The 25068-nt window shown below is 43.3% G+C and overlaps 1 protein-coding gene and 1 long non-coding RNA gene across 5 annotated transcripts; one reads left to right on the top strand and one right to left on the bottom strand.

Moving 5' to 3' along the window:
- Nucleotides 1-341: 341 nt before the first annotated feature.
- On the bottom strand, nt 342-3932 carry LOC311516422. Its single transcript, XR_014710410.1, has 3 exons — nt 3434-3932; nt 1245-1620; nt 342-480 (listed from the first exon to the last, which is right to left on the bottom strand). It is a non-coding gene; the product is annotated as an uncharacterized lncRNA (long non-coding RNA).
- Nucleotides 1336-24661, top strand: ROPN1L (rhophilin associated tail protein 1 like). Of its 4 annotated transcripts, none has more exons than XM_084620464.1 (6): nt 1336-1417; nt 7420-7578; nt 8846-8969; nt 9238-9399; nt 12663-12838; nt 17328-17507. In XM_084620464.1, exons 2-6 carry the CDS (start codon nt 7448-7450, stop codon nt 17386-17388), a joined length of 654 nt encoding a protein of 217 aa, XP_084476590.1. In that variant the 5' UTR covers nt 1336-1417; nt 7420-7447; the 3' UTR covers nt 17389-17507. The 4 variants fall into 4 exon arrangements, with proteins under 4 accessions (XP_084476590.1, XP_084476589.1, XP_084476588.1 ...); XM_084620463.1 differs by lacking the exon at nt 1336-1417 and adding an exon at nt 3981-4131 and having other exon boundaries at nt 17328-17503; XM_084620462.1 differs by lacking the exons at nt 1336-1417; nt 17328-17507 and adding exons at nt 7255-7307; nt 22659-24661.
- The last annotated feature ends 407 nt before the right edge of the window (nt 24662-25068 follow it).

The raw sequence follows: 25068 nt of genomic DNA, 5'->3' as shown, positions 1-25068 counted from the left end.
ATTGGTACTGAAAAAAGTTGTCTCGATCTGAAGACAGTTGTCGACATTTGTTGCTGCTCACAAGCGTATTGAGTTTCAATAAGGTAAACAAATTGTTACCAATATTATTTATCCCCATTCTATGAAGTATGTGTAGCAAAATTCTTGCTCCCCCAATAATTGTATTCACCACCGCTTCACTTCCCCAAACTAGTTATTCTAGTATTGCCTATGCCTGTAGGTCAACAAGAGTCTGCAGCATTTGTGTTTGCAGCTTAAAAATCTGCATTGTGTCCTGGTGCATCTCTGTCTCTTTTTCCTGCTGGGTGTTTTCCTGAGTCTTTCACCCTCCAGGCCCTCTTTTCACAGACCGATGCGTCACTGGCTTGCAGGATTTTGCTGACAACACGTCCTCCTTAGTCCACTTCTTTCTCTTCCCTCATCAAGGTCAGGCATTTCACAGGTGTGGAGGAGGACCTCTCAAGGCCTCAACAGCAGCAGCTACAGAGAAAACAGGTATGGTTGTCAGTATAGTCACAATGGAAAGCAAAAATTAAGTTTCAGAAATCCCTTCCCCTGTGCTTCTAAATTTTTAAATAAAGACATGCTTACTAACACGTCAGCCTTGCAGTGCCTGTGCATAGCACCCCCTCCTGCCCCAGCCATGGGGAGAATTGCCCAGTAGGGACCCAGGGGGTGGGAGATTGTTTGATTACATAAAAAGCAATATAATGTTGGCCCCTATTTCCATGAGTACGAATACAGGGCAATGGCACTGCGTGCTGGCACTATTTTCCACCAGTGGTGGTGAGTTTAATTGATATCTCACCGAGTGTCACAAAGGCACAGAGAGCACAGGTGCTGCTGGTGTCCCAAAGCAGCCCAGGCTCCTATGCCGTTAGCCTGCTGACTGCAATGGTGCCTGTAAAAGACATCACAGAATGGTGTGGGACAGTGTCATAACATGAAGAAAGAAATAAGGCTGCTATCCCTAGAAACCTCCAGGAGAGGATTACAGAGTACCTCCATGAAAGTTTCATTAAGATCTCTCAGGATTCAAGGGACACCCCTATGTACGTAAACAAACTGTTCTGCTTTCTCCCTGCCCCTGCAGCCTACCCCTATATGGGAAAGAAAAGCAGATCCAAATCTACCCGTTTGTTGTACTACTACCTCTTCTCACCTGTGTCCTGCTAACCTGGGGTTGGGCCAGGCACCAACTTCACATTTAAACATTGTGAGGAAAAAGATACGCACACACTTACCTGACATTCCTTTTCCCTTCTGTAGGCTCATCCATGCTTGGCTGGTGGACGGGCTAGACTGCAGTGGAGTTTTGAAAAGCTCCTGACTTGAGGCATAGCTAGTCCTCCCCCATGTTTCCCTCTCCTTGTCTTCGCTGTTAACAGTAGAGAGCTGCGTCTCAGGCTCCCGAGAGGTATCCATAATGCTGGGGGTGGGGGGTTGTATCTCTGCCAAGTATGGCATGCAGCTCATTGTAAAAGCAGCAGGTTTGTGGCTCAGCATCAGCTCGATTTTTAGCCGATGGTCTACCTGCCCTTATAGTATACGCCTGCCACAGTTCCTTTGCTTTCAGGTGGTGCTGCTGCTCCCTGTTGTATCACTTCACCTCCAGCCCCTCTGCAAGAGATGCGCATGGTTTTTAACTGGTCGAAAGCTATGCCTGCACAGCCACCTCCTCCTACAGGCCCGGGAGATCCACTACCTCCAGCTACTCCAGCCAGGAGCAATGCTGGCGTTTGTAGCAGATATGGTTGACTGAGCAGTTTCACACCAGGGTGAGCTGGGTGATGAGGGAAAGGAAATTCAAAGGTAGCTGGGGATTGAGTGACCAGAACACAAAAGCAAAATATCAGGACACGTGGGCGGAGGTGGGCGGAGGGGGGGGAGAGCAGCCACATCCCCAACTGGTGCTACGGGAGAGGGAGGCGCACAGCCCTAGGAAGTTGTGTGGGGGGCATACAGCCCCTGCTGCAAGCCACGAGCGCATGATCCCAGTTCCAGCCCCAGTCACACTGCTGGCTCAGCCCAGCTGACAGTTACCTCAGTTCTTAGCAGGGCAGATCATAGAATATCAGGGTTGGAAGAGACCTCAGGAGGTCATCTAGTCCAACCCCCTGCTCAAAGCAGGACCAATCCCCAACGAAATCATCTCAGCCAGAGTTTTGTCAAGCCGGCCCTTAAATCTTCTAAGGATGGAGATTCCACCACCTCTCTAGGTAACCCATTCCAGTGCTTCACCACTCTCCTAGCAAAATAGTTTTTCCTAATATCCAACCTAGACCTCCCCCACTGCAACTTGAGACCATTGCTCCTTTTCTGTCATCTGCCACCACTGAGAACAGCCGAGCTCCATCCTCTTTGGAACCCCCGATTCAGGTAGTTGAAGGCTGCTATCAAATCCCCCCTCATTCTTCTCTTCTGCAGACTAAACAAGCCCAGTTCCCTCAGCCTCTCCTCATAAGTCATATGCCCCAGTCCCCTAATCATTTTTGTTGCTCTCCGTTGGACTCTCTCCAATTAGAGGGGAATAATCACTTCCCTCAATCTTCTGGCAATGCTCCTACTAATGCAGCCCAATATGCTGTTAGCGATGTGCCCTTGTTGCCAAGAAGGCTGGCTCCTATCCAGCCTCTCACCCACTGTAATCCCCAGGTCCTTTTCTGCAGAACTACCGTTTAGCCAGTCAGTCCCCAGCCTGTAGCAGTGCATGGGATTCGTCCTTCCTAAAAGTGCAGAACTCTGCACTTGTCCTTGTTGTACCTCATCGGATTTCTTTTGCCCCAATCCTCCAATTTGTCTAGATCACTATGGACCCTATCCTTCAGCATACCTACCTCTCCCCCCCGCTTAGTGTCATCCACAAATTTGCAGATGAATGTGGCCAGGGAAGGGGGCAAAGCGTGATGGAGTGAGTGTCTGATAAGTCTGGGCAGGGGGGTGCTGGTGTGGAGGGCGCTGGTCAATGGGGGAGCTTTGTTTGTTTTGGAGAGCTGGGTAGTGGGGGTCTGTGTGGGGCACTGTGTAGATGTGGTGCAGGGGCTGTGGGGAGGGCCACTGGGTAGTGGGGGAGGGGGATAGCTGTGTGTTGGGGAACTAGGGATTGGGGGGTTCTGTGTGGGGTGCTGGGCAGTTGTGGTGGGGCTGTGGGCAGAGGGGCATTGGATATAGGTGCTGGTGTGCAGGACACTGTGCGGTTGTGGTGGGGCGCTGGGCATAGCAGGTCTGGAGGATGTTAGGTGGGGCAGCTGTGTAGTGCAAAATGGACCCACCCCCAACAGAAAGGGGCTCGCTGGCAGCACAGCACCAGGCAGACCAATGAGTGTCTGGCCATGCCGTGCCTGCCCCATTGCCCCTGGCCAGCTCCGCGGCTCACCTCCTCACCTAAGAATTGGGGCTGGGGGAGGAGGTGCAGGGGCTGGGCAGCACTTACCTGGGGTGGCTCCCAGGAAGCAGCCAGCAGGTCCCTCTGGCTCCCAGGGTTGGGGCAGGCGGGTGGGGGGGGGGGGATCTCACGTGCTGTGCCAGCCACAAGCACCAGCTCCCATTAGCAGGGCACCACAACCAACCAGGGCCGTGCTGAGCCCCCTGGCCGCCCCTGACCCTAGGAGCCAGAGGGACCTGCTGGGTGTAGGGGCAAGGTCCAAGCAGCATCCACCTGGGGCGGCTCCCGGGAAGTGGCCAGTAGGACCCCTCCGCCTCCTAGGGTCAGGGGCGGCCAGGCGGCTCGCGCGCTGCTTGCACCTGCAGGCCCCGCCCCCACAGCTGAGCTTGGTCACGGGGGAGGGGGGGGCGGCTAGGTCCTGTTCTCCGACCCCCGGCAAGGCGCGGGTCGCCGCAGCGCACCCCGCTGTCCTTGCTCCTGCGCGTGCGCTGTGCGCGAGCAGCAGCCCACTGACATGCTGCGGCCCGCAAGCGGTCTTGAATAGCCCGGCACCTAAAAGCGCATGCGCCAAGGATAGTCGGTCCGCACCCTTTGAACAAGTCCCGCCTTCGCCCAGCGCATGCGCCGCCCGTGCGGTAGCTCGAGCCGGTTGCATGGCGACGGTGAAACACAAACGTTGCCCCGGGAGCTGGAGGGAGGCGAGCGGCGGTTACGCGCTGTCCGGCAGAGCGAGCCGCCGCGCGGAGGTGAGAGACCTGCCCTCCGGGCCAGCTCCCCCGCGCGCGAGGCCGGGCCGCCTGCTGCGGCCAAAGCGCCGGCCCGGGCGGGGCACCAAGGGCCGCGCCTCGCTTTCCCGCGCTCTCGGGGACCCGTGCCCTGCGGATCGCCCCGCGGTGGCCCGCTCTGACTGGGGCGTTCCCGGAGATTTCGTGCCAGGGCCTCCCCTGGAACTGCTGGAGACTCCAGGCCAATCCGGCGCAGGGTTGCCTTGCCGGCCCTTGCGGTTTGGCCTGGAGTTCCCCGGAGTCGGCATCGATCTCCTGGTCACTCCTGAAAGCAACCCAGGAGGGTTTCGGTCCTGGGGCCGGTTTTGTTCAATGTCTTCATAAATGATCTGGAGGATGGTGTGGATTGCACTCTCAGCAAATTTGCGGATGATACTAAACTGGGAGGAGTGGTAGATACGCTGGAGGGGAGGGATAGGATACAGAAGGACCTAGACAAATTGGAGGATTGGGCCAAAAGAAATCTGATGAGGTTCAATAAGGATAAGTGCAGGGTCCTGCACTTAGGACGGAAGAATCCAATGCACAGCTACAGACTAGGGACCGAATGGCTAGGCAGCAGTTCTGCGGGAAAGGACCTAGGGGTGACAGTGGACGAGAAGCTGGATATGAGTCAACAGTGTGCCCTTGTGGCCAAGAAGGCCAATGGCATTTTGGGATGTATAAGTAGGGGCATAGCGAGCAGATCGAGGGACGTGATCGTCCCCCTGTATTCGACATTGGTGAGGCCTCATCTGGAGTACTGTGTCCAGGTTTGGGCCCCACACTACAAGAAGGATGTGGATAAATTGGAAAGAGTCCAGCGAAGGGCAACAAAAATGATTAGGGGACTCGAACACATGACTTATAAGGAGAGGCTGAGGGAACTGGGATTGTTTAGTCTGCAGAAGAGAAGAATGAGGAGGGATTTGATAGCTGCTTTCAACTACCTGATAGGTAGTTCCAGGGAGGATGGTTCTAGACTATTCTCCGTGGTGGAAGAGGACAGGACAAGGAGTAATGGTCTCAAGTTGCAGTGGGGGAGGTTTAGGTTGGATATTAGGAAAAACTTTTTCACTAGGAGGGTGGTGAAACACTGGAATGCGTTGCCTAGGGAGGTGGTGGAATCTCCTTCCTTAGAAGTTTTTAAGGTCAGGCTTGACAAAGCCCTGGCTGGGATGATTTATTTGGGGATTGGTCCTGCTTTTGAGCAGGGGGTTGGACTAGATGACCTCCTGAGGTCCCTTCCAACCCTGATATTCTATGATTCTGTGATTCTATATTTTAAGAAAATCTCCTCGCATAGCTTCAGTCAGAGTTGGCAACCCTAATACAGAGTGGGACGGGGCAGTAACAGTCCGTGGTCTGGGGAACAGCTAGGTGAGGCTCAGCGAGGGGCCTGCCCATGGCTCATCCTCCTGGCTGAGTAGACTGACTAGTAGCAAAGGCAGGTGATGGGCTGGGGCGTGGCTGGTACCCTCCAGGCCTGGGCAAAGGGCGGGGGCAGGGAGCCCCTGGGCAAGCTGTCTGTATAGGCGTGCTCGTGCTGTGGCAATACATGGGGTATCAGAGGATCTTCATTTGGCCTGCTTGTTATTTAAGCATAAACAAAATACAGGAAAAGAAACTTCCTGCCAAGCAGCTTTCCCTCTATAATAGACAACCAATCTTTTACAGACATGAGAAAAATTTGATCAGAAAGTGGAGTTTTTTGAAAGTGATATGAAAGAAAAACTTTTAAAAACTAAATATTTCTCTATCCTTTTGCTTTTCACTGTAGGCCTCTTTTGTAAAGGATTGGTGCATAATGGTGTGAGAGAATCACTTTTTAGCACAATCAATTTTTACCCGCACTGTCTATTCTTGTGCTGATGTTGGGTAATGCTATAAGAGTTCCAATTTTCTGAATTAGCCTGTTTGGACAAACACATGTTTCTTACCTGCTAGTTCACATTGTCCTATTCCAATTATAAAACAATCCATCCTCCTGTTGGCTGTGAAGCCAAGGAACTTAAGAGCGCTGTGATTTTAAGACACCTTTAGAGTGTTTTTAAAATAAATCTCTATGGATTTTTAACTACTCATATATGTTATAGCAAGCCTTACATGTAAAATTGCTTTCTGGTGGTATTGTACAGAGCTAAGAGCAGAGATTAATAAATATTTGCTCTGCTTAAGCATATACACAGATACAGTAGAAACTTTATAATCTTCACACTTAATTGTCTGCACAAAAATGGCAGACTCTCCTCACAGCACAGATTTACAACATAGTTGTTGTGCACTGAAAGTGGAAAGTTTTCCACTAGTTGCAGGACAGTATTAGAGCTAGTAGTCTGGTGATGATGCACTCAGCTCATTCTGTGGTTCTGCCTGGCAAGATATACCATTTTTCTTATATTATGAATTCCTTTACTTTCCTCATGGAGTGCTATTCCACCTTTAAGCACCAGTTGAAGAGCTCCCAAAGCCTCCTTGTCACTGTTAGAACCTGGAATGGACCTCTCAGTTCTGAATGGTCTGTGATAGCTCACTGTCGTGAGTCTGTTCCAGTTCAGAAGTGCTTTAGTCTCACTTTTTGCTTTTTCATTAAAGTTACTGATTGAAATTTGGAGTCTGTTTTCCTTCTAATAGGAAATAAAGAAAAACAGTGGGGTATAATCCAACTGTTTCCATCATCTGGTGCATATTACCCCACTGCCTGAGCTAGCCCGTTACAGAACTAGGAGAATCTAAATTAGTTTCAGATTTACCTTTTTATTTTGTATATCATCGTGCACAAAATCTGTATCATAAAATTGTAACAGAGTTAAGTAATACAGTTACAAAGCTAAAATAAAGAGAAGATTAAGAAAGAAATTAAAAAGCATAGGCAAGGGAGCAGCAGAGGGATGTTTTCAGTTAAGAGAAAGGCAATGAGGCAGAAAGATAAAGATGAAATAGGCTGTTCCTGATCACAGGAGTTGCAGACAAAGAGAGTTTTGCATACTTTTGTGGATTTGCCTCATTTATTTTTGCCTAGGCTAAAACTGATGCTGTGACTAAAAATGTGTATTTGCTTCCTTTTATCTTTTAATTTAATTAAATAACATTAAAATAAACTAGTTGCAATGCATGGACATCCGCTTTCTGTTCTGGAACAGGACCTCACAGTTAAAGTAAGTTTGGGGGTTTTATACAGGTGAGATGAATAATAAAATTAAGAGAACTTGTATAGAACCATACTAATCTCATATGTTTAGAATTCATTTATATTTTTGGTGCTTTCAGGATCCTGTTATTGGACGTTACAAGAATTATGCCTCTTCCAGACACCATGTTTTGTGCTCAGCAAATTAACATACCCCCTGAACTCCCAGATATTTTGAAACAGTTTACCAAAGCTGCCATCAGGACTCAGCCTCCTGATGTACTGCAGTGGTCAGCTGGGTAAGTAGTACTTTATATATAGGCTCACAACAAAATATTGCTGCATCATATATTGACCTAATTAAGTTGTCTGGATATTAAGTAGTGTGTGGCGCATATGCTGATATATTTTTATGTGTTCTGTTAATTTGTTAAAGATAATGTGGTCTTTATTGAATTTATATTTAGTGGTGCAATTTTAGACCTGGAATCTTGACAGAGTGACAGGGACTGCCACCCTGCGAACTGGCTCACATTTTTGGTGCTGTTAATTTTTGATCTGTACTGAATGTCTTAATTAGTTTTTCCCAATAGATTTCATAAATTCTCCTGGTTGAAAAGCAGGTGCAGGGTGTTGCCATCTTTAGATTCTTGTATTTGGTAGGATTTTCTGGGGTAATCACTTTTACACATCAGTGAAACACGTGATATTTCATAGGAAGGAACAGAATCTGAAAGTTCTGTGTGTTAGTGAACTCTAGCTTTACCATAAGTACTCTACCATGTTTGTATTGTTGAAATGTGTTACTCTTTTTGAAAATGGCTGTGTGGATAGTTTTTAGGAAAAGTTGTTAAAGTTGAGTGTTTCTTCCTATCTTGTGAGCAAGGCACTGTATATGGTAGTGAATGAAGTGGAATAAATCTCTTGTATATTCGTTTTTGGCCAGTTGTGATGGTGACATTGGCTGTAAGAGGTAAATATCTGTATCAGCATCCTTAAAATTACTAATAGCTGCATCAAACTCAATTTCTGCCGTGTTTAAGTTATGGTCAGCTATAAAATAAATTAGTATAATGACTGTTGTAAGTCTTTATATAAATTCTCCAGAATTGTGTTTTGATTTGCCGGTTGGGCTGTCTTGACAATGGCCTATCACCAGATTAGACTAGTAGAGGATTATAGAAATCTGGTTTAAAGTGCATTGTTAGAGATGTGTGTGGAAAACTTAGACATTGCTATTTGCCAGAACACACTAATAATATTTATAAATCATTCTCCACTGCCACCAAGGAACACAGAACATCGAATGCACAATTAAAACACAATAATAATTATTATAGTATCGAATAAACATTGTTAAAACTAAACTCTGTGGCTTCAATTAAAAAGGAAGATGGAAACTGGATACAGAGATGGGAGGAAGTCTCTGTATCAGGAGCTAACTGAAGCCAATTTCCCACTTTCATGAGCACTTAGATTCACTAGCAGATTTGTATAAAGCTTGGTTTTGCTTAACTTTTATTTGCTTATAAGCATTCAAATGTGTTGATATTCCTATTAATCTAGGTATTTCTCAGCTCTGTCGAAAGGAGAGCCCCTTCCTGTAAAGGACAGGATTGAAATGCCAGTAGCAACACAGAAAACAGATACTGGGCTCACACCAGGCCTCCTTAAAGTTTTGCACAAGCAGGTACAAGCCAACCCATATTGAAACACACAGTATTGTTGAGTGATGTCAATGGAAATGTTCATAGACGTGGCTCATGGATGAGATGAGATGTCAGTAGAACTCTTCATAGACAGTTTGGTCCTACAGACTATCTGTCAGAGAAAGGGTACGCCACAATTTCTTTGTCGGGGGGAAAAACGTGGTCCTAAAGTTTTGTACTCTTAGTTGTGTGATAATCCCCATGGTGTTGTCCAGTTTTACTTGTGGTGTTGTGTTTTGTCTTTTAAAGCTTTCTCCGAAAGGCCGTGTGAGCGTGATAGAACTAGAGAAAAAATGGAAACATCTATGTTTGCCAGTGGAGCAGCTGAGAGCCCTTCTACAATTGGACAACTTCGGTGAAGAGGTGGAATGGTTGAAAGTTCTTGCACTTGGGTGTAGTATACTTGGTGGGGTATGTAGGCATGTTAAAATCTTTCATAATCAAATGACTGTACCAAGCAGACCATAGAGGAACTGCAGTAAATAGATTGTAGATCTAGATACTATTGTGTCACTTTAAAACCCCAATTTTTTGTGCAGCAAAGGCAGGTCACGTATTTGTGTTTGTTTATGTTCACTTGGTGTCACCCTTTGTTCTGAGGGGGTGTGTGATTCAGACAAGCAGAAGAAGTGGGGATAAGAGTGCTAGCACTGCTGGTTGTAATGTCGGTACAATAACGAGCGTGTGCACCAGGAGGAGATGTGAAAAGTAAGGTGACACCGGAGTGCCAGTCATTGTCATAGAAGTAGTAGCAAATGAATGAAGAGAGGGAGAGAAGACTGAATATATTCACCGTTAGCCTATTTTGGCAGCTTTTTTTTTTTTTTTTGAACTTCAAAAATAAAATGACAGTGACTGTTCCTAGTTCTGTGGTATTTTAATCCCATCAGTAATTTGGCCACGAACGTGCTTTAAAACAGCTGTGTTCTGAATACCGTTCCACATGCAGCTAAATAATGCTTATATGAGATGTTTAATACCTTTTTTAGTTTAGACGACAGTAATAAAATATAGTATTGGTAACATAAAAATATATACAAATATTTAAAAAGCAGCTTTGAGGATAATTTTTTTTTACAAATAACACCCTAAATGTGGGACATGCCTACCTGAGAAACATCATCTCTCCATGAGGAATTGGTGCTTAGTTGCAGTCAGTGGATGTGCTCCACTTCAGCTGCCCACTTCAGTGTTCCTAACAAGAAACATTGACATCTCATATCTGATTTGTCATTTGCAGTCCAAAAAACAGTGTCACATGACCATCATATCCCTATGAGCTGGACAGTAAAATATATCTCATCCGCCCTTGAAAGTATCTAACAGCTCTAATACTCTCTTATTTGTCTCCTGATTTGACTCTAACTCTGTGTGATAAGAGATTTATATCCATATTCTCTTATACCTGACCGTACATAGAGCATAATAGATGAGTTAGCACATTCATCCATCTCCATTAGTCATAACACTGAGTAAATGCTATGCATAGATGATCATGGATCAGGGTCAGAGTTAAGGTAGCTTGCAGTTCCTTACCTTTGAATTTTTTTATATTTTAAGTGCAGCCTTAACTTAGAATTTCCTGGCTTTCTAACTTTTAGAAACAACAATGATTTAATACATTCGTTTTATAAAATATTGCTATGTCTTTGCAGTCTAACCTCTGGTTTAATAATTCTTGGTGTGGAAATTTCCTTATTTTTGAAACAATTTGTATAACCTTGATATGTGAAAACTTGAGGTGAATAAACTTGCTACAACATAAAAGAGAGAGAGAGTTGTGGCTAGGCCAAAATGTGAGAGCCAGAAAGCCCTGCAGAGTTTATAAAATTGTGTAGGAGGCCTTTAGAAATTCTGCAGAAGGTCTTCCCAGCTTCCCCAAGGTTGGCAGATTTAGCAAAGCTCTTGTATGAGAGGGCTGACAGGTGTACCAGTTATAAAGTGGCACTATATATCAGTTTGGGTCTCCAGTTTTAGCTACCTTAAATTTGTGAATAATAGGGTTTGGAATATACTCTAGATTTTGAATAGACATTTTTTTAAAAGAATTCACCATTCCATCTCTAAGTAATACTTATCTTTAGAAAATCCATTGTTTACCTGTTACTAAAGCTGTAATTTTTGTCACTGCCGTTACTTTTAGAGTCTTTAGTCATGGTCTTTGTTACCCCAACTAGCCTATTACTGAGCAAAACTCCTCACTGAATTTTTATAAATATTACTATTTATGGCGTTGATCTAGCACTAGTATCCACTAGTTCAGATTGCAGCATCTGTGAAGAGTCCCACTGAAGTTACAGGGATTTTTTTTTAAAGTATATCCTTAACTAACACTTGGGGATGCGTTTGTTTTTTAAAATGTAATCTTAACTCTGAATTTTCTGGGTTTTTGGTGTGTTTTTTAACTGCAACATTCTTGTTAAGATTTTTCTCCCTTACTTAAATTATTGACATCCTTAACTTCAGTTTAAGTTTACTCCATTTAGGATATATTTAGATAGCCTGTGACAGTGAGCCTCCCAGCTTGAGATGACAGTCTTGGGCATGCGGAGCTCACACTAACACACTAAAAATAGCTGTGTAGACAGCTCTTTGAAATTTTGGTTTGGGCTCTGAAGTCCATCCCCATCCCTAAGCTTCAGAGCCCGAGCTCCAGCCTGAACTGCAGCTTCGAAGTGCTGTCTACGCAGCTATTACTAGAATGCTAGTGTGAGCCCTGCAGGCCCGTGTCTCTTGACTCAGGCTGGGAGGTTTGCTGCCACAGAATGTGTAGACCAGTGATTCTCAACCTGTGGCCGGCCCAATCAGCACAGAGCTAAGGCCTATGTGACATCCTCAGGGCCATACAGGTAGTATTGGATATGGCCCACAGTGGTAAATAGGTTGAGAACCACTGCTTTAGATGTATCCAAAAGGACCTTTTCCAGGATTAGGTATCGTTTGGTTGTTGTGAATTGTGACATTCACAGCATCATGCCAAAATATCAGCTGCCACAACATGGATACAGACAAACTTTTTTTTTTTCAGATGTATTGAAATTTAGCTATCTTAGCCAATTTAATGCTGCCCTCACTAGGGCCAGGTTCGGATAAATTGAAACGATAGTTCACAGATGAACTGAGGCCTTTATATGGTAACAAATTAGGGACAGTTCTTTACCTGGTGATGTATTAGTAAATACGGCAGTAGACTGATGTCTGTACAGTCTAACATGATGCAATCAGTTGCTCAATTATATGCTATCTTTCTCTTTTGCATTGATTAAAAGAGTAACAGAATCACTCTACGGCCTTTTCTATACTAACAATATTTTTAGCCATAATTCACCAATAGTGCAGCTTTACCAGTGCTAATGTTGGTGGAGGCAGTAGTGTGAAAAGGGCTCAGGCATTTTTACCTCTCTGTAGTCTTAAACCAAATTAGATGCCACAATAATAAAAATGCCTGAGCCCTGTCTACACTATAGCTTCCACCACCGTTATTACCAGTGGAGCTGTATTGGAGTGTGGGTATCTGCAGGTACAAACTTTGCAAGTGTAAATGAAATCTTGGTTCTATTCACACTGAATTTCAGAAGCTGACAGGCTTTTATGCGATATTACACCATAGTGAACAAAGGATGCTAATGCCTTCTGATATTATGTCTCTCTTTTCTTGGTTGGGATCCTGCTAGTCCTTAATGACTTCTGTGAAGTATGCCTGTGAAATTCTAACAACCGATCCAGAGGGTGGACCTGCTCGCATTCCGTTTGATACATTCTCATTTATTTACACATACCTGGCCAGTATAGATGATGAGATGCCAGACTACACAGTTGAAGCTTTCCTCAGCACTCTTAAGGGACAAGTGTAAGTATAAATTTGGACCTGGAGCATGTATCAGTTATGCTAGTTCATTCTGGTTTCATAAATCTCTAATTTTAGTTAGATAATCTCTCTTTTCCCTTTATTTTCTCTTTGTACGTGCTAGTAGAAAGCATAATAAACGTTAAGGAGAAGATTTTTCAAAAATGTGTGCCTAAAGTTAGACTCCTGTTGGCTTCAATGACAGAGTTTGAGCCAACAGTTATTCACCCACATGTTTATTTTTTCCAGATGTTCGGATAGGTGAATTATGGTGTTCTCTACTCCAGATAGAAATGATGTTTATAGCTTTGTAACATCAGCATGTTATTATTTGAACCCACAGCATTTTAAAGTTTCCTCTTATGTTTTACCGTTGATGTTGAACAGGAGAAGGGAAGTAAACAAGCCCTGTAGGCGGAAAGTCTGCATTACATATGACCTGATTGTGGAGGAGGACTCTCTGTGAGGAGCAGCTGCCCGTCACAGCCTTCTGAGATTTGTTATTAGAGAAACGGATACAATTATCTGAGGGCAATCCACTGTTGCCTGCTAGGTGGCACTAGTGGAATACACTTGTGACCAACTCTTATTGAAGTCAGCAGATTTTATAAGGAGATCATTCACTAGTGTGACTGTTGTACTGTCTTTGCATTGGCCAGGTCTGAAATCTGGTAGCCAGCATAATGGCAGAAGGTGGATTCTGCTGGAGATTGCTGGAGATGATCTACCACTATCATGTTCAGGAAAGGAACATTTGAGACTAGGTCATAACTAGCAAAATTGTTTGGGTCCTTCCATTTTTTTTTTATTTTTTTTTAGTATTAGCCATGATTCCAAGGCACTGGTAAATTGCCCTTCCTTAGGCATGATCTCAGGCGTTCATTTACCATTACCAGGGTCTGTTCCATCTGTCTGCTGCTCTTGCTACCTTTGTAGATTTTATGAATCTTTTCAGCAAAGTATTATGGCAATTCCCCGCAGTGGGAGATGTTCAGGTGCAAGGTAAAGGAAAAGACAGTCTGGGCTGGTCAGGAGTTCTGCTATCAAGAACAGTTATGTTGATCAGACATTTTAGATGTTGGTTTCCTTTATTATGTTGGTGTTTATAAACACTGTATGTTCCAGGCTACCAGTTTTTGCCTCTGCTTTATCTGGAGCTGATCGTTGGTAAACGGTAGATATCTCTGGGGGTGGTACAGAGGGAGGGGCTGTTTTGAGGTTGTTGTTAGAGAGTGTCTGACTAGTCCCTTAGCACACTGGTCATGCTTCTGGCTGGTGTAGTGTATTCCAACAGAATGTAAGGGCGGGATTGAACACTATGTGGGAGAATGCTGTGTTTGTCTTAATGGATGTTAGATCCTGGGCCACTGAGACAGAATTGTACTCCATAAGTGTGAAGTCTCACAAGACAAATTTTGATGTCTTGGTTTGAGATTAGCTCTGAGAGGAAACTTGCAGAGCTCTTGAGTGATCTGTATACTGCTAGAATGTCTATATTGGTTCTGTTTCCTGGAGTTCTGTGTCATCTGGTATATCCGAATGACTCGGTCTCTGGGTTAAGATCTCATTTCCATCTGGGTTTGGTTGGGTTATCTGATAGCCATCCTGCCTCCCTATCAAACTTTGGACTCATGGGGTGGAATCCTGGCCCCACTGAAGTCAAAGGCAAAACTCCCATTGACCTCAGTGGAGTGAGGATTTCACCCATGGTATGTTATATATCCTGCTGGAATAAGTTGTACCAGAATGCATCTGACAAGGTCTTCAACCCAGGTTTCCGTGAGGTAGGCCAGGTCAGTTGCCTCCTCCACAATCAGGTCATATGTAATGCAGACTTTATTTTTAACCAATCTTGTGTTCATGAGCTTATGGTCCTTCATCCTTAGGACACAAGACTGGAAGGGTCCTATTGACTCATCAAGTCCAGTCCCCTGCTATTGCAGGCAACTCTATCGTATAATCCTGTCCTTCTTACCATGACTGCAGAGTGGTGCCTGGTTTGTTTGTATGGATATGCACTAAGTGTCTGTTCCATCCTGAGGGTGCGCCTTTTTGTCTTGGGTTGCTTCAGTCCCATCAGGACTGGGGTTTGGGGTATATGTGAGAGGCATGAATTTTTGTTTTGTTTTATTTGTTATTTCTTTGGTGTCTCAGATCCCCAATCCTTCTAATACTATTTCTCTTGTATGCTGTTGTATTCCTGATCCCTGAAAGGGCATATCTCTTGTACCTGAGTATTTTGAGTAATGCATGCCTGCAGGAGGAGGACAAGAATATGGTCTACATGGCTTGCTCACTTCCTGAGCTGTGGGTATATGGAGACTACCTATTTCATTTGTGCCTGTGCTTAGCTTTTGTCCTGAGGTCCTTCCTGCTGAAGGTGCCAGTAGGATTAACATAGTCGCTGCCCTAAATTAACTGAACCTAAGTATGTGTTACTTTGAGCTTTCTTGTCTCTGGAGCATCCTGGGTGGGAAGATAAATACACTAATGCCATATCTATTTACATTAACAAATTGATAAGCTTTACTTTCACCACTGAAGATGACTATAGAATTGCAATCATACATACAATTAAGATTATATTATTCTTTTGTTTAATACAATGATTTAGGTTTGACTGGATCCCAGGTAAGGTGTTATACAGTAATTTGTTTAAAACCGTTAACCCTTATTTACCTTTCCTTGTTAATTTTTGAAAAGTTGAGATAATAGCCTCTTGGGAGATTGCTTTCACTTTTAAAGGTACATTACTAGATTGCTGTTTTACCTAGTCTGTAGCAGCTATAAAGAAATGGCCCATATAAGACACTCCAGCGCTATTGGCAGATCTTTTTGAAGTTGTTTGGCTTTCATAGTATTAAATTAGGTTTCACCTCCAAGAACCCTTCCAGAATCCTAGGTTTGACTCTGCCTTTACCCTTTTTTAAATTTGAGCCCATCGAATGGAGCTTTATGGAGCCTCTGTGCACTTGACTTTAGTGGATTTAAGAGATAGGGCAACTTCATCTGGTACAAGTCCTAAATTCTGTATTTTAAATAAAATAAAATTTGGCTGATAGATTACTTGGTACAAGAAACACGTTTACTCCTGCAGGAATTCTGCGCTACTGCGTGTGTGCATATTTAATGAGCTGCACATATTTTTAAATTTTTGTGCAGAAAAAAGTTTCTGCTGAAATGTTACTGCAGTTCTGCCTCTTGCCCACCAGAGGGCGCTGTGGCACAAGAACAGCAGCAGCTCCCAGTGGGAAATAATTTCTGCAGTTCCACCTTTTGCTCACAAGAGGGTGCAGTGGTGATAGAACGCAGAAGCTCCCAGCCAGCTAGGGAAGAAAAAGAGTCTGCAGAGCCTTCTTCACAGCTGGCCAGGTCAGAAGACAGGGCTTATGGGGAGACAGACAGCATGGGGTGCTGGGGGCGGGGGGGTGTCATACAGAGGCTCATAAGGGCTAGTGGGGGAGGCAGACTGGGGCAGGGGCTGAATGGGAGTGGAGGTCCAGGGCCACTGGGGAGAGGGAGGTACAGGGCTACATGGGGAAGGGGGTGCAGAGCTACATAGGGACAGGGGAATGGATGGGTGGGGGCACAGAGAATACAAGGACACGGGTCGGGGGAGGAGGTACAGGGACACATAGGAATGGGGGGAGTGGCTATCTGAGTGAGGGATGAGGGACACATGTGGACAGGGGGTGCAAGTACACATGGGGGTTCAGGAACACCTGGGGACTGAGGCAGATGTGCTTGACTGAATGGGAGAGGCTAGGGATCAGCCAGGGTCTGCATGGGGGAAGCTCCCTAACAATTCCTCCACACCCCACAAAAAAACCTGTTCCATACTTTTCCCATCCATACCCAATAACCCTCCAAGTTCACACCCAGGCTCCTTCCGAGCAATTTATTTCCCTCTCCCTCACCTCCTCCATTACCCCTGACTCCTCCAAGACTTTGCACTGCTTCTGAGGGGTGTGGGAAATACGGCTCTGTATTGTAGTTTAAATGAATTATTACTCAGAGTTCTGTATTAATATGCCTAGTAAGGAGTCTATTTGTCAAAAAACATTTCCTGAATCCTTTTTGTTGTCTGTATTGTTACAGACATACTTGCTGACAGGTATTTTGAAATGAATGACCAAAATGAATTTAAACTGATGTGATTATATTGTGTTATTTTGACAAATAAAATATGCAGAATTTTACAGAATTTTAAAATATTGTGTGCAGAATTTTTATTTTTTTGCCACAGAATTCCCCCAGGAATAAAAAGTTTGTAAAATGTGTAATGTTCCAGAACCAGATTTTATTGTCTTTACAACTGTTATAATGAAGTAATTCTGAACTATGCTACAAAGAAAAATGTTTAAGAGAAAAATCCTCACTAAAAAAATGTATACTGGAGGGAGATTAAGTGTAGCTTTAAAAAGTTTAGCCACTTGGGTCATTATTAAAATAAATACTTTAATGAAAGGATATTTATCTTCTTGTAATTTAGGGAGCTTAAAGGAGATCTGGTTGGAATTTCAGATTTCTTCATTCCGTCAAAGAAGGTTTAAGAGAAAGATGACAAGGATTTACTGGAAGTAAATGCCACCAATTCAAAGCAGAACTTTAATAAAGTCACCACAAAATATAGACTTTGATTTACCAATATACCATATGCAGTGTGATTTTTATTTATGAAAGTTGAGTAAGAGATACGTCTTAGGATTTATTTGTTTTCATAGACGTGTAATTTTAGCTTTAGATTTCTGCAGATAAATAGAAACTTTTAATAGAGTTAGTGATTTAGGACATTTTCTGATATAGGTGAAACTTACTACGTCAGGTAAAAAAAAATTGTTTTTCACAGAAAGAGAGTGGTATCTACTTCCATAAATTGATCAAGATTCTTCTATCTGAAAGCCATATTCAAAGAACCTCAAGGAACTATGCCATTTATTTATATTTTTTGGTCTACCTGAGTGAAGAAATAGATGTCCCATTTTTTTCATATGTCCTAGTGTCCCAAAAACTTTTGGGACACCTGAAATAGCCTGTTCTTCATGCAATTGTCCACACTTATTCCACTTGTGGTTCACATGTGCCTCATGCACAGGAGATCAGATTCTTTTGAATAGCAGTGATTATTGGGGACATGCCTGCACATACCCATCCCATCCCGAAGATAAAGGGTAGCACAGGCCCACCCATCCTTCCGTTCCTTCTTACAGCTGTGGCAGCGAGATGGAACCCTGGAAGTGTCCACTTCTCTGCACACACTGTGATTCTGTTGCTCTTTTACTAATTGTTTCCTTATTGTTGTTCGGTTACTATAGTTATTGTAGTGTTGTTAACTCAGGGGCATTGAGGATGGAGAAGATGGGTACCTGGTGGTCAGTCTGTCCTTTGCTTCCTTCCTCTAGATGGTCACCAAAACTGTATGGACCTCATACAAAAATCATATATGGTTTACATCACAATTTCACATGAATGTAGCTTCATACAGATCTGAAACTATCTGCAATAAAAACATGAAATCAGAATGCATATAGTTTGAAATATCAATTTCATGTGAATTTCACAACCCTTAAAGTTGTTGCCACAAAAGGGTCCTAGTGTTTGATTTAGAAAATATGGTCACCTTATACCAAATACGGTCACCTTATTTCTCTAAATTATGCCACACTCAAGCACTCATTGACAATTTGTTTATCTTAATGCCGATTCAGCATTTGTTGTTACTTTGTATGATAGAAGTCCCAGTTTTCTCTGAATAATTTTAACTTTACTGCAGTGAAAATGTTCATTACTAATTACTTGATTAAATAAAATGTATTGTGACTAATAGGAATTGAACACAGCCACCCTATCTGCCTTAAACTGCAATACACTTTACTGAATCCAACTTTGTGCCAAACAGTCTGTCATATGAGAGACTGCAATGGAACATCCTACTAGTTTATCAGGGAGCTAAGGAACCTTTCACGCTTATGAGCATGTTTATCAGCTGGGCAGGAGTTGGTAGCATGCCAGCTCAGAGACTCTGGGAACACACAGTAACAAAAGTAGAAACATGCAGATGTTCAGGATTCTAAGACAGAGAGGGATGCCAAGGACTTTGCATGATGGTTTAACCATCTAGAACCTTGTGCAGAAAGTTAAAGACAAATGTGCATGGCTCTACATCAAATGTTATATGTACAACTGGCCACCAGTTCTTTCAGATAGCCATTTTAGTCCTTATCGCCTGAACTATCACTTCTGCAACATATTGTGTAATAAATAACATGTAAACAATGGGACATCTAACAAAGAATATGTATTGAATTGTTTCGGGATTGGGAGTGGTTAGATCTGTGGCTAGTAGAACAAGAAGTTGGAATGGTAGTGATGAATCATCTTTGCAGGAGTATTAGTAACTGTTTTATCCCTTGAGTCCTAGCTAGAGTTTTGCAGTCGTCTGGCAATTCAAAGCATGATTTCAAATGAGTATCCACTGATCTGTGGCCACTAGGATTATTGTCCAGCCAACTCCAATAAAGCATTTCTTTTTGAAGCATTTAACACACCTTTTTTAAAAATCAAATACTTTTTAAAGTGTTTTATCTGAAACATTTTTAATGATTAATTACGGGCTGGTTTACGTGTTGTAACCCAATAACTATGATGCTGTTACTGGATGTGCAAACAGAATTAAGCAGCTACATTAATGTAAGCTGTGGCTCCGCTTTAGTAGTAATACTGTGACGATGTCAAAGTTAGTTTCAGAAGTGCATTTGTCTGTCTTTTGAGCTCCTTTTCTCCTCGTCACAGGAGCCATGATCCCACCACTGGAAAGAGAAGAGACTGTCTGGAAAACATTTTGGGGGGTGGGGAGGTGGAGAGCACCGGTTGAGGAAATAATAGATTGGGGAAGGGGAAGTCAGAGACTGAAGGGGTGGGAGAGAACCAGGGAAGATGAGACGGGGATGGGTGTGAGATGAGGAGTGAGATGGTGTGTGGGAGGTCCTCCTTCATTCACCACCAATATGAAGGGAAATGAAAAAGAAAGCAGCAGTGGAAAGGGGAAAAGAGGAAGAGGGCCAATGATGGGATGTGTGGGGACAGCAGTAAAGAGCAAAGCTTGAATGTGGAAGGAAGAGAGGCTGACTTACATGAAAACTGTATCCTCTGAAAAAAGAGAGGGAAAGACCAGAATAAAATAAAACCTTCAAAAGGAATGGACAGTTATAGGGGACAGATGTGGGAGAAGGGAATGGAAAAGCAAAGGGAAAGAAAACATAGAGTCAGAGTCTTTTTAAAATTTTATTCCCCATTTTGAGCCCATGATTTAATGTTTGTCTGTTTCCAGGAAAGAAAAAGACTGAAACTTTTCTGAGCTGTTTGTTGGGGGTGGGGAAAGGGAGTCTGACACCCCACACCTCACCCCACTGGACTCTACATCGCTCTCATTTTCTTTTTGTGAGGTTGCAGGGTATGTGCTACCCACTGGAGCTCCTCACCTCAGCAACTCCCTCTACCCATCTCAACTCTGAAATTTACCTACCTCCTCCCTCTTGCTGTTACAGAAATATCCAGAGTTCTAAGGGGTGAACTTCCCAGTGCCTACACTGAGCTGCCAGTGCTGTGAACATGCACACACATGTTATTTAACTACTGGGCCTTTGTCCTTCTCCCTCTGCTAGTTAAGCTAATATCAGATACAATAAGGAGGAAGGAGAAACATGAATCTGGGATTTAGATAAGAAAAGTCTAATCTGCAAGTAGTTTGTATCAAGCCACTCTGTGAAACAAAACAGGTAGACCAGGCTCCAGGATTTCATCACTGCTTTGTGGGTATACTTTTAGTTAGTGATAGAACTGTCAGCCTGAAGTGCAAGTTAGGGCTGCCCCATGTTTAGTATTGAAATAAGTACCCAACTCTTTCCTTTGCCTCCACCTTCAAGATATGGAAATACAAATTATCAGATGCTTTACCATTGTCCTGGAGATACCAGTGAAAAACATGCACTTGACTGTGGAAATAACATTTAACTAGCTAGTAACTCTGATCCCAAACTGTCCTGTTTACGAGATATCTATTTGAAATACATTATCTTCAGTTTCTAAATTAGCTGCTTCTTTTATGTCTCTGAATTTAGACCTCCATCCTCTCTGTCTAAATTTAGCCTCTAATGATGTCTCCTGATAAAGGTCAGTGTTTCCATCTGTGATCTATACATTGCATTGAGGGGATTGAGCACTGCCCTCTTTGTTTGTGAATACATTGCAGTGATAAGCCTAGTTTAATTTAAACACAAATTATTGCGTAATCCTGGTTAAATGCATACACACCCGCATAAGGCATCACAGGAGGACGTATGTTCCTTTCCTTTGAAAGTGACTTCTTAGTCCAGTGTCCTTCATGAGCATGAACATCCATCCTCTATGCAGGGAACAGGTGCAGTACCAATGTGCAATGTAATGTAAACTAAACTCAGTTCTTCTCAAACACCTGCTTTAACCTTGCCCCAGAGAGATCACATTTTGGTGTGAAAGGTAGTTTGCTCTCCAGGCTCATTTATTTCTCTTAACATGTCCCTGAGACTGGCACAGAGCCAAATGGTGAACTCTTTTTTTTGACGCAGGACCTGAACCAAAAAACCACAGCTCATTTCACAGAGGCCACCATATAATAAACTTTAAAAGCATGTATGTGTATGGTTCAGTAGTGTAGTAATTTAGACCTCACCAATACTGATCAGTGCCAGATGAGTGAAGTAGGCAGAATAGGGGTATGTCTACACTGCAGTTAGACACCTGTGGCTGGCCCATGCCATATGACTCAGACTCCTGGTGCTGCTTAATTGCTATGTAGACATTCTGGCTTGGGCTGCAGTCCAAACTCTGGGACCCTCCCACCTCACAGAATCCTAGAGCCTGACCTCCAGGCTGAGCCCAAAGGTCTACACCACAGTTCAACAGCCCCGTAGCTCAAGTCAGTTGGCATGGGACAGCTGTGAGTTTCTAATTGCAGTGTAGTCATGCTCAAGAAGGCATTTTTGTTAAATCAACATCCTCTATCAGCAGTGATGAGAAAGGAAAAAGTTCTTAAATTTAAAAGTAATAAAAGAAGTTCTTAATGCACTGTATAATTAACTTGGGGAACTCACTGCTGCAGGATATTGTTGAGGCAAATTGCTTAGTAAGATGGAGGCAAAGCTGTTAGGAAGGGGAAAATATTTCAAAGGTCTGATAGAAGCTATGACCTTACTGTCTATCAAAAGAGGCCATTCCCCTCCCCCAATTGTTAAGGTGACGTGAGTCTTAGGTCTTTATTGATCTCATAACTGCTTCGACACCAGCAATGGGTAAAAATGCTTTCTTTTCATCTAAAGCTTCCTACGAGATGGTGCTTATTTCACTCACATGTAGACCTAGCCATAATGGAATGGTGGAGGAGGGGTGATTATACCTCTGAACCATTCAGCTTTGGTCACTGCTAGAGATACTAGACCCAGTTGACTATTGATCTGTTCCTATTGTGTATTCCAAAACATCACAACTCATGCTGTCAGGGTGTTGAGATAATAAAGACCTCTTTTATTTTGAAACTAAGAAACCACATGTACACTCACCCAAAGCCCTCTTGCCTTCTGGGGACACGTCCCTATTGGAGGAGGGTGACTTTTCAGTGCAGTGGAGGGACAGCACAGCACAGCACAGCTCCCCTCATCTGACTGAGAGTACAATAATGCTTAGCTCTTCTATGGTGCCTTTCTTCTTCAGCCAGTGTTTCATTGTGACATGTAAAGGTTAAGAAACAGTATTTTAAAATGTTCTGAGTACGATTGTTCTTTTTCAGAGACCAACAGAATGGCATGGTGCAGCCCAGAAACTTTCTGACCCAGGCCTCCTAGATCTGTTCTGACCATGCCCTCACCTGGCCAGCGGGTGAACCACAAGCAGCGTGACCATACTAGGAAGTGCCATTTTTATTTAATAGACCAGAAATCATGGGTTGCAATATAGAAGACGAAATTCTGAAATCTTCACTTAAGAAGACGAGGGAACAGATACTGTGTCCCATGCGGCTGTTGCTCCCTTTTTTTCCCTGTAGCTTAGTACAAGAATTTTCATCTCTTTTTCTGATCCTTCTGTCCATTTTCCATCCATAAAGATCAATAAGGTGTTAACTGATTATATTGTTAACCTGCACTCCAGTACGATGATACTCTGTGTATCCCTCGCTCCTCTCCCAAATACAGACATATTAAATGGTTTAAGGATTTTTTTGTACCACATGAAGTTTATTATAGATTTTGTCCAATCTGCACTTTTTGGAAATTGGAAAACTGTTTTATGTTTATAAAAAAATTCTAGCAAAGGCAGTACAGACCCCAAAAACAGATTTTCAAAAGAGACATAAAAAGAAGGGGCTGCAGTAATCTGAGCAATTACAAAGAATCCCATTTCTTGTTACGCTTCTGCACAGCATTGCCCTGAACGTATTATTTCCAGGAGTTGCAGAGTCAGAAATACTACCAGCCAATCACTATTACCTTTCTGGAGCTACTGCTTTCAAGAGTTGGTTTTGAGCAAGATCTACCAATGCAATTTTTGGCACTGCCCACAAAGAGCTTTTGCCATTCACAGTTAGCAAGTAACAAATATTTTTAGTTCAGCCTTTTAGGCAGTCTTAAAATTGGGTACAATCTCAACACTTTGAACAAGATCTATATGAAATGGTAAGTGATGATTCAGTACTTCTGCAAATTGGGATATTCATAGGCTGTTTTTTATTGGGTCTACATACAGCACCATGTGTGTGTATGGTACTGTACAAGCACCATGAACAGGACTCTGCCCTGAGGTGCTTTCAGTTTAAGGACACATTGTAGCTGGCTAGTGAACAAATATATGTCCAAGGAGCCTTTGTGGCCTCTCTGCCTCGCCCTCCCACACAAAGGGACAGCACAGTTGCAGATCTGGACTTGAGGGCACACAGGGACTGCTCCCTCCTAGGACCCCAGGGCTGGGGAGAAGGCTGTGATTTTTTCTCCCCCGTGGTGCACAGTGGGAACATCGTGTGCCATCCTACAGTCTGATGCAGCAGGACTATGCTTTAACGGCACAATTGAGGCTCACTTTGAACAGGACGGCACTGATGACAGCGGCTGGGAGGAAAGGTGGCTTTGAACAGCTTTTATTTTATTTTTCAACATTTGGACTTTCCCTTTAAAATTGCACAAATTTGCTGGAAGAGCAATGGGCCGTGTACACTAAGAGTGGCTCTGAGGTCAAGTATGTAGCAGGGAAAGAAAGGAGTATAGCATTATGCAAAATAGCTCACTGAAAAATTGGATGTAGAGAGAAGACCTTTTTTATTTAAAAAAAGAAGTGATGCAGTGGGGTTTGATTGTTATTTGAGTGCCACTGAATTCGGTGTTCGTGTCTGATTTATTGTCCAAACCTGTGGCCTTTACATGTGTAGTCCTACCGGCCTCAATAGCACTACTCACGAAGGCAAGGGCTCCGGAATAAGGCTCTGACACAGACAATACGAGACACAGAGTACACATACAGGATTGAGGTTGGAAAGGAAACAGTTGCACAACAATCTTGAGCGGTTGTTCACTGATTTATGCACATGGAAAAATATTCTGTATGATGTGGTATGATTTGATGCACACATTAGTCAACTATCCTGTCTCTGCCATGTGCATGTTTGTCAGATTCTTCCCTGCTTCCAAGAAAAATTGCTAAAATTATTTTAAAGATCAGGTTTTTGTTAAAAAAACAAGCATGTGGATAAATTGTTGATTAAAATTCAACTGAGATATAAAATTAAGTCCTTTGACATGACAAGCTTTTGTGGTTTTCTGTTTCTAAAACCTTTGGAATCTGGGCAGGGAGGGTGGATTTTAATTCAGCTCTTCCAGTGAGAAAGCAGTTTAGCAACAGGGTAGGAAAGATTTGTCTTTGACTTTTGTGACTCGGTGGAGGGGGAAACTGTAACTATTGTGCCTTCAGGTGAAGGACTAACTCCCTGAACCTACAAATGCCCAACCACTTGCTTAATGTTATTCATATAAGTAGTCCCACTGAACGCATCAGAACTTCTTGTGACTAAAGCTATGTGTATGCTTTAATGTTTGTGGGATTGAGGCCTATGGGAACAACTCTTAAAAACCCATTTCTGTCATGTTGCCTATGAGAGTAAATGCAAATCTTATTTAGCAGAACCGTCAAGACATGCGCATCCAGTTCAAAGC

The sequence above is a fragment of the Lepidochelys olivacea genome, assembly GCF_965140295.1.
Source record: "Lepidochelys olivacea isolate rLepOli2 genome assembly, chromosome: 2".
Taxonomy (NCBI): Eukaryota; Metazoa; Chordata; order Testudines; family Cheloniidae; genus Lepidochelys; species Lepidochelys olivacea.
Note: the sequence above shows the minus strand (reverse complement) of the source record. Positions and strands in the feature narration are given on the sequence as shown.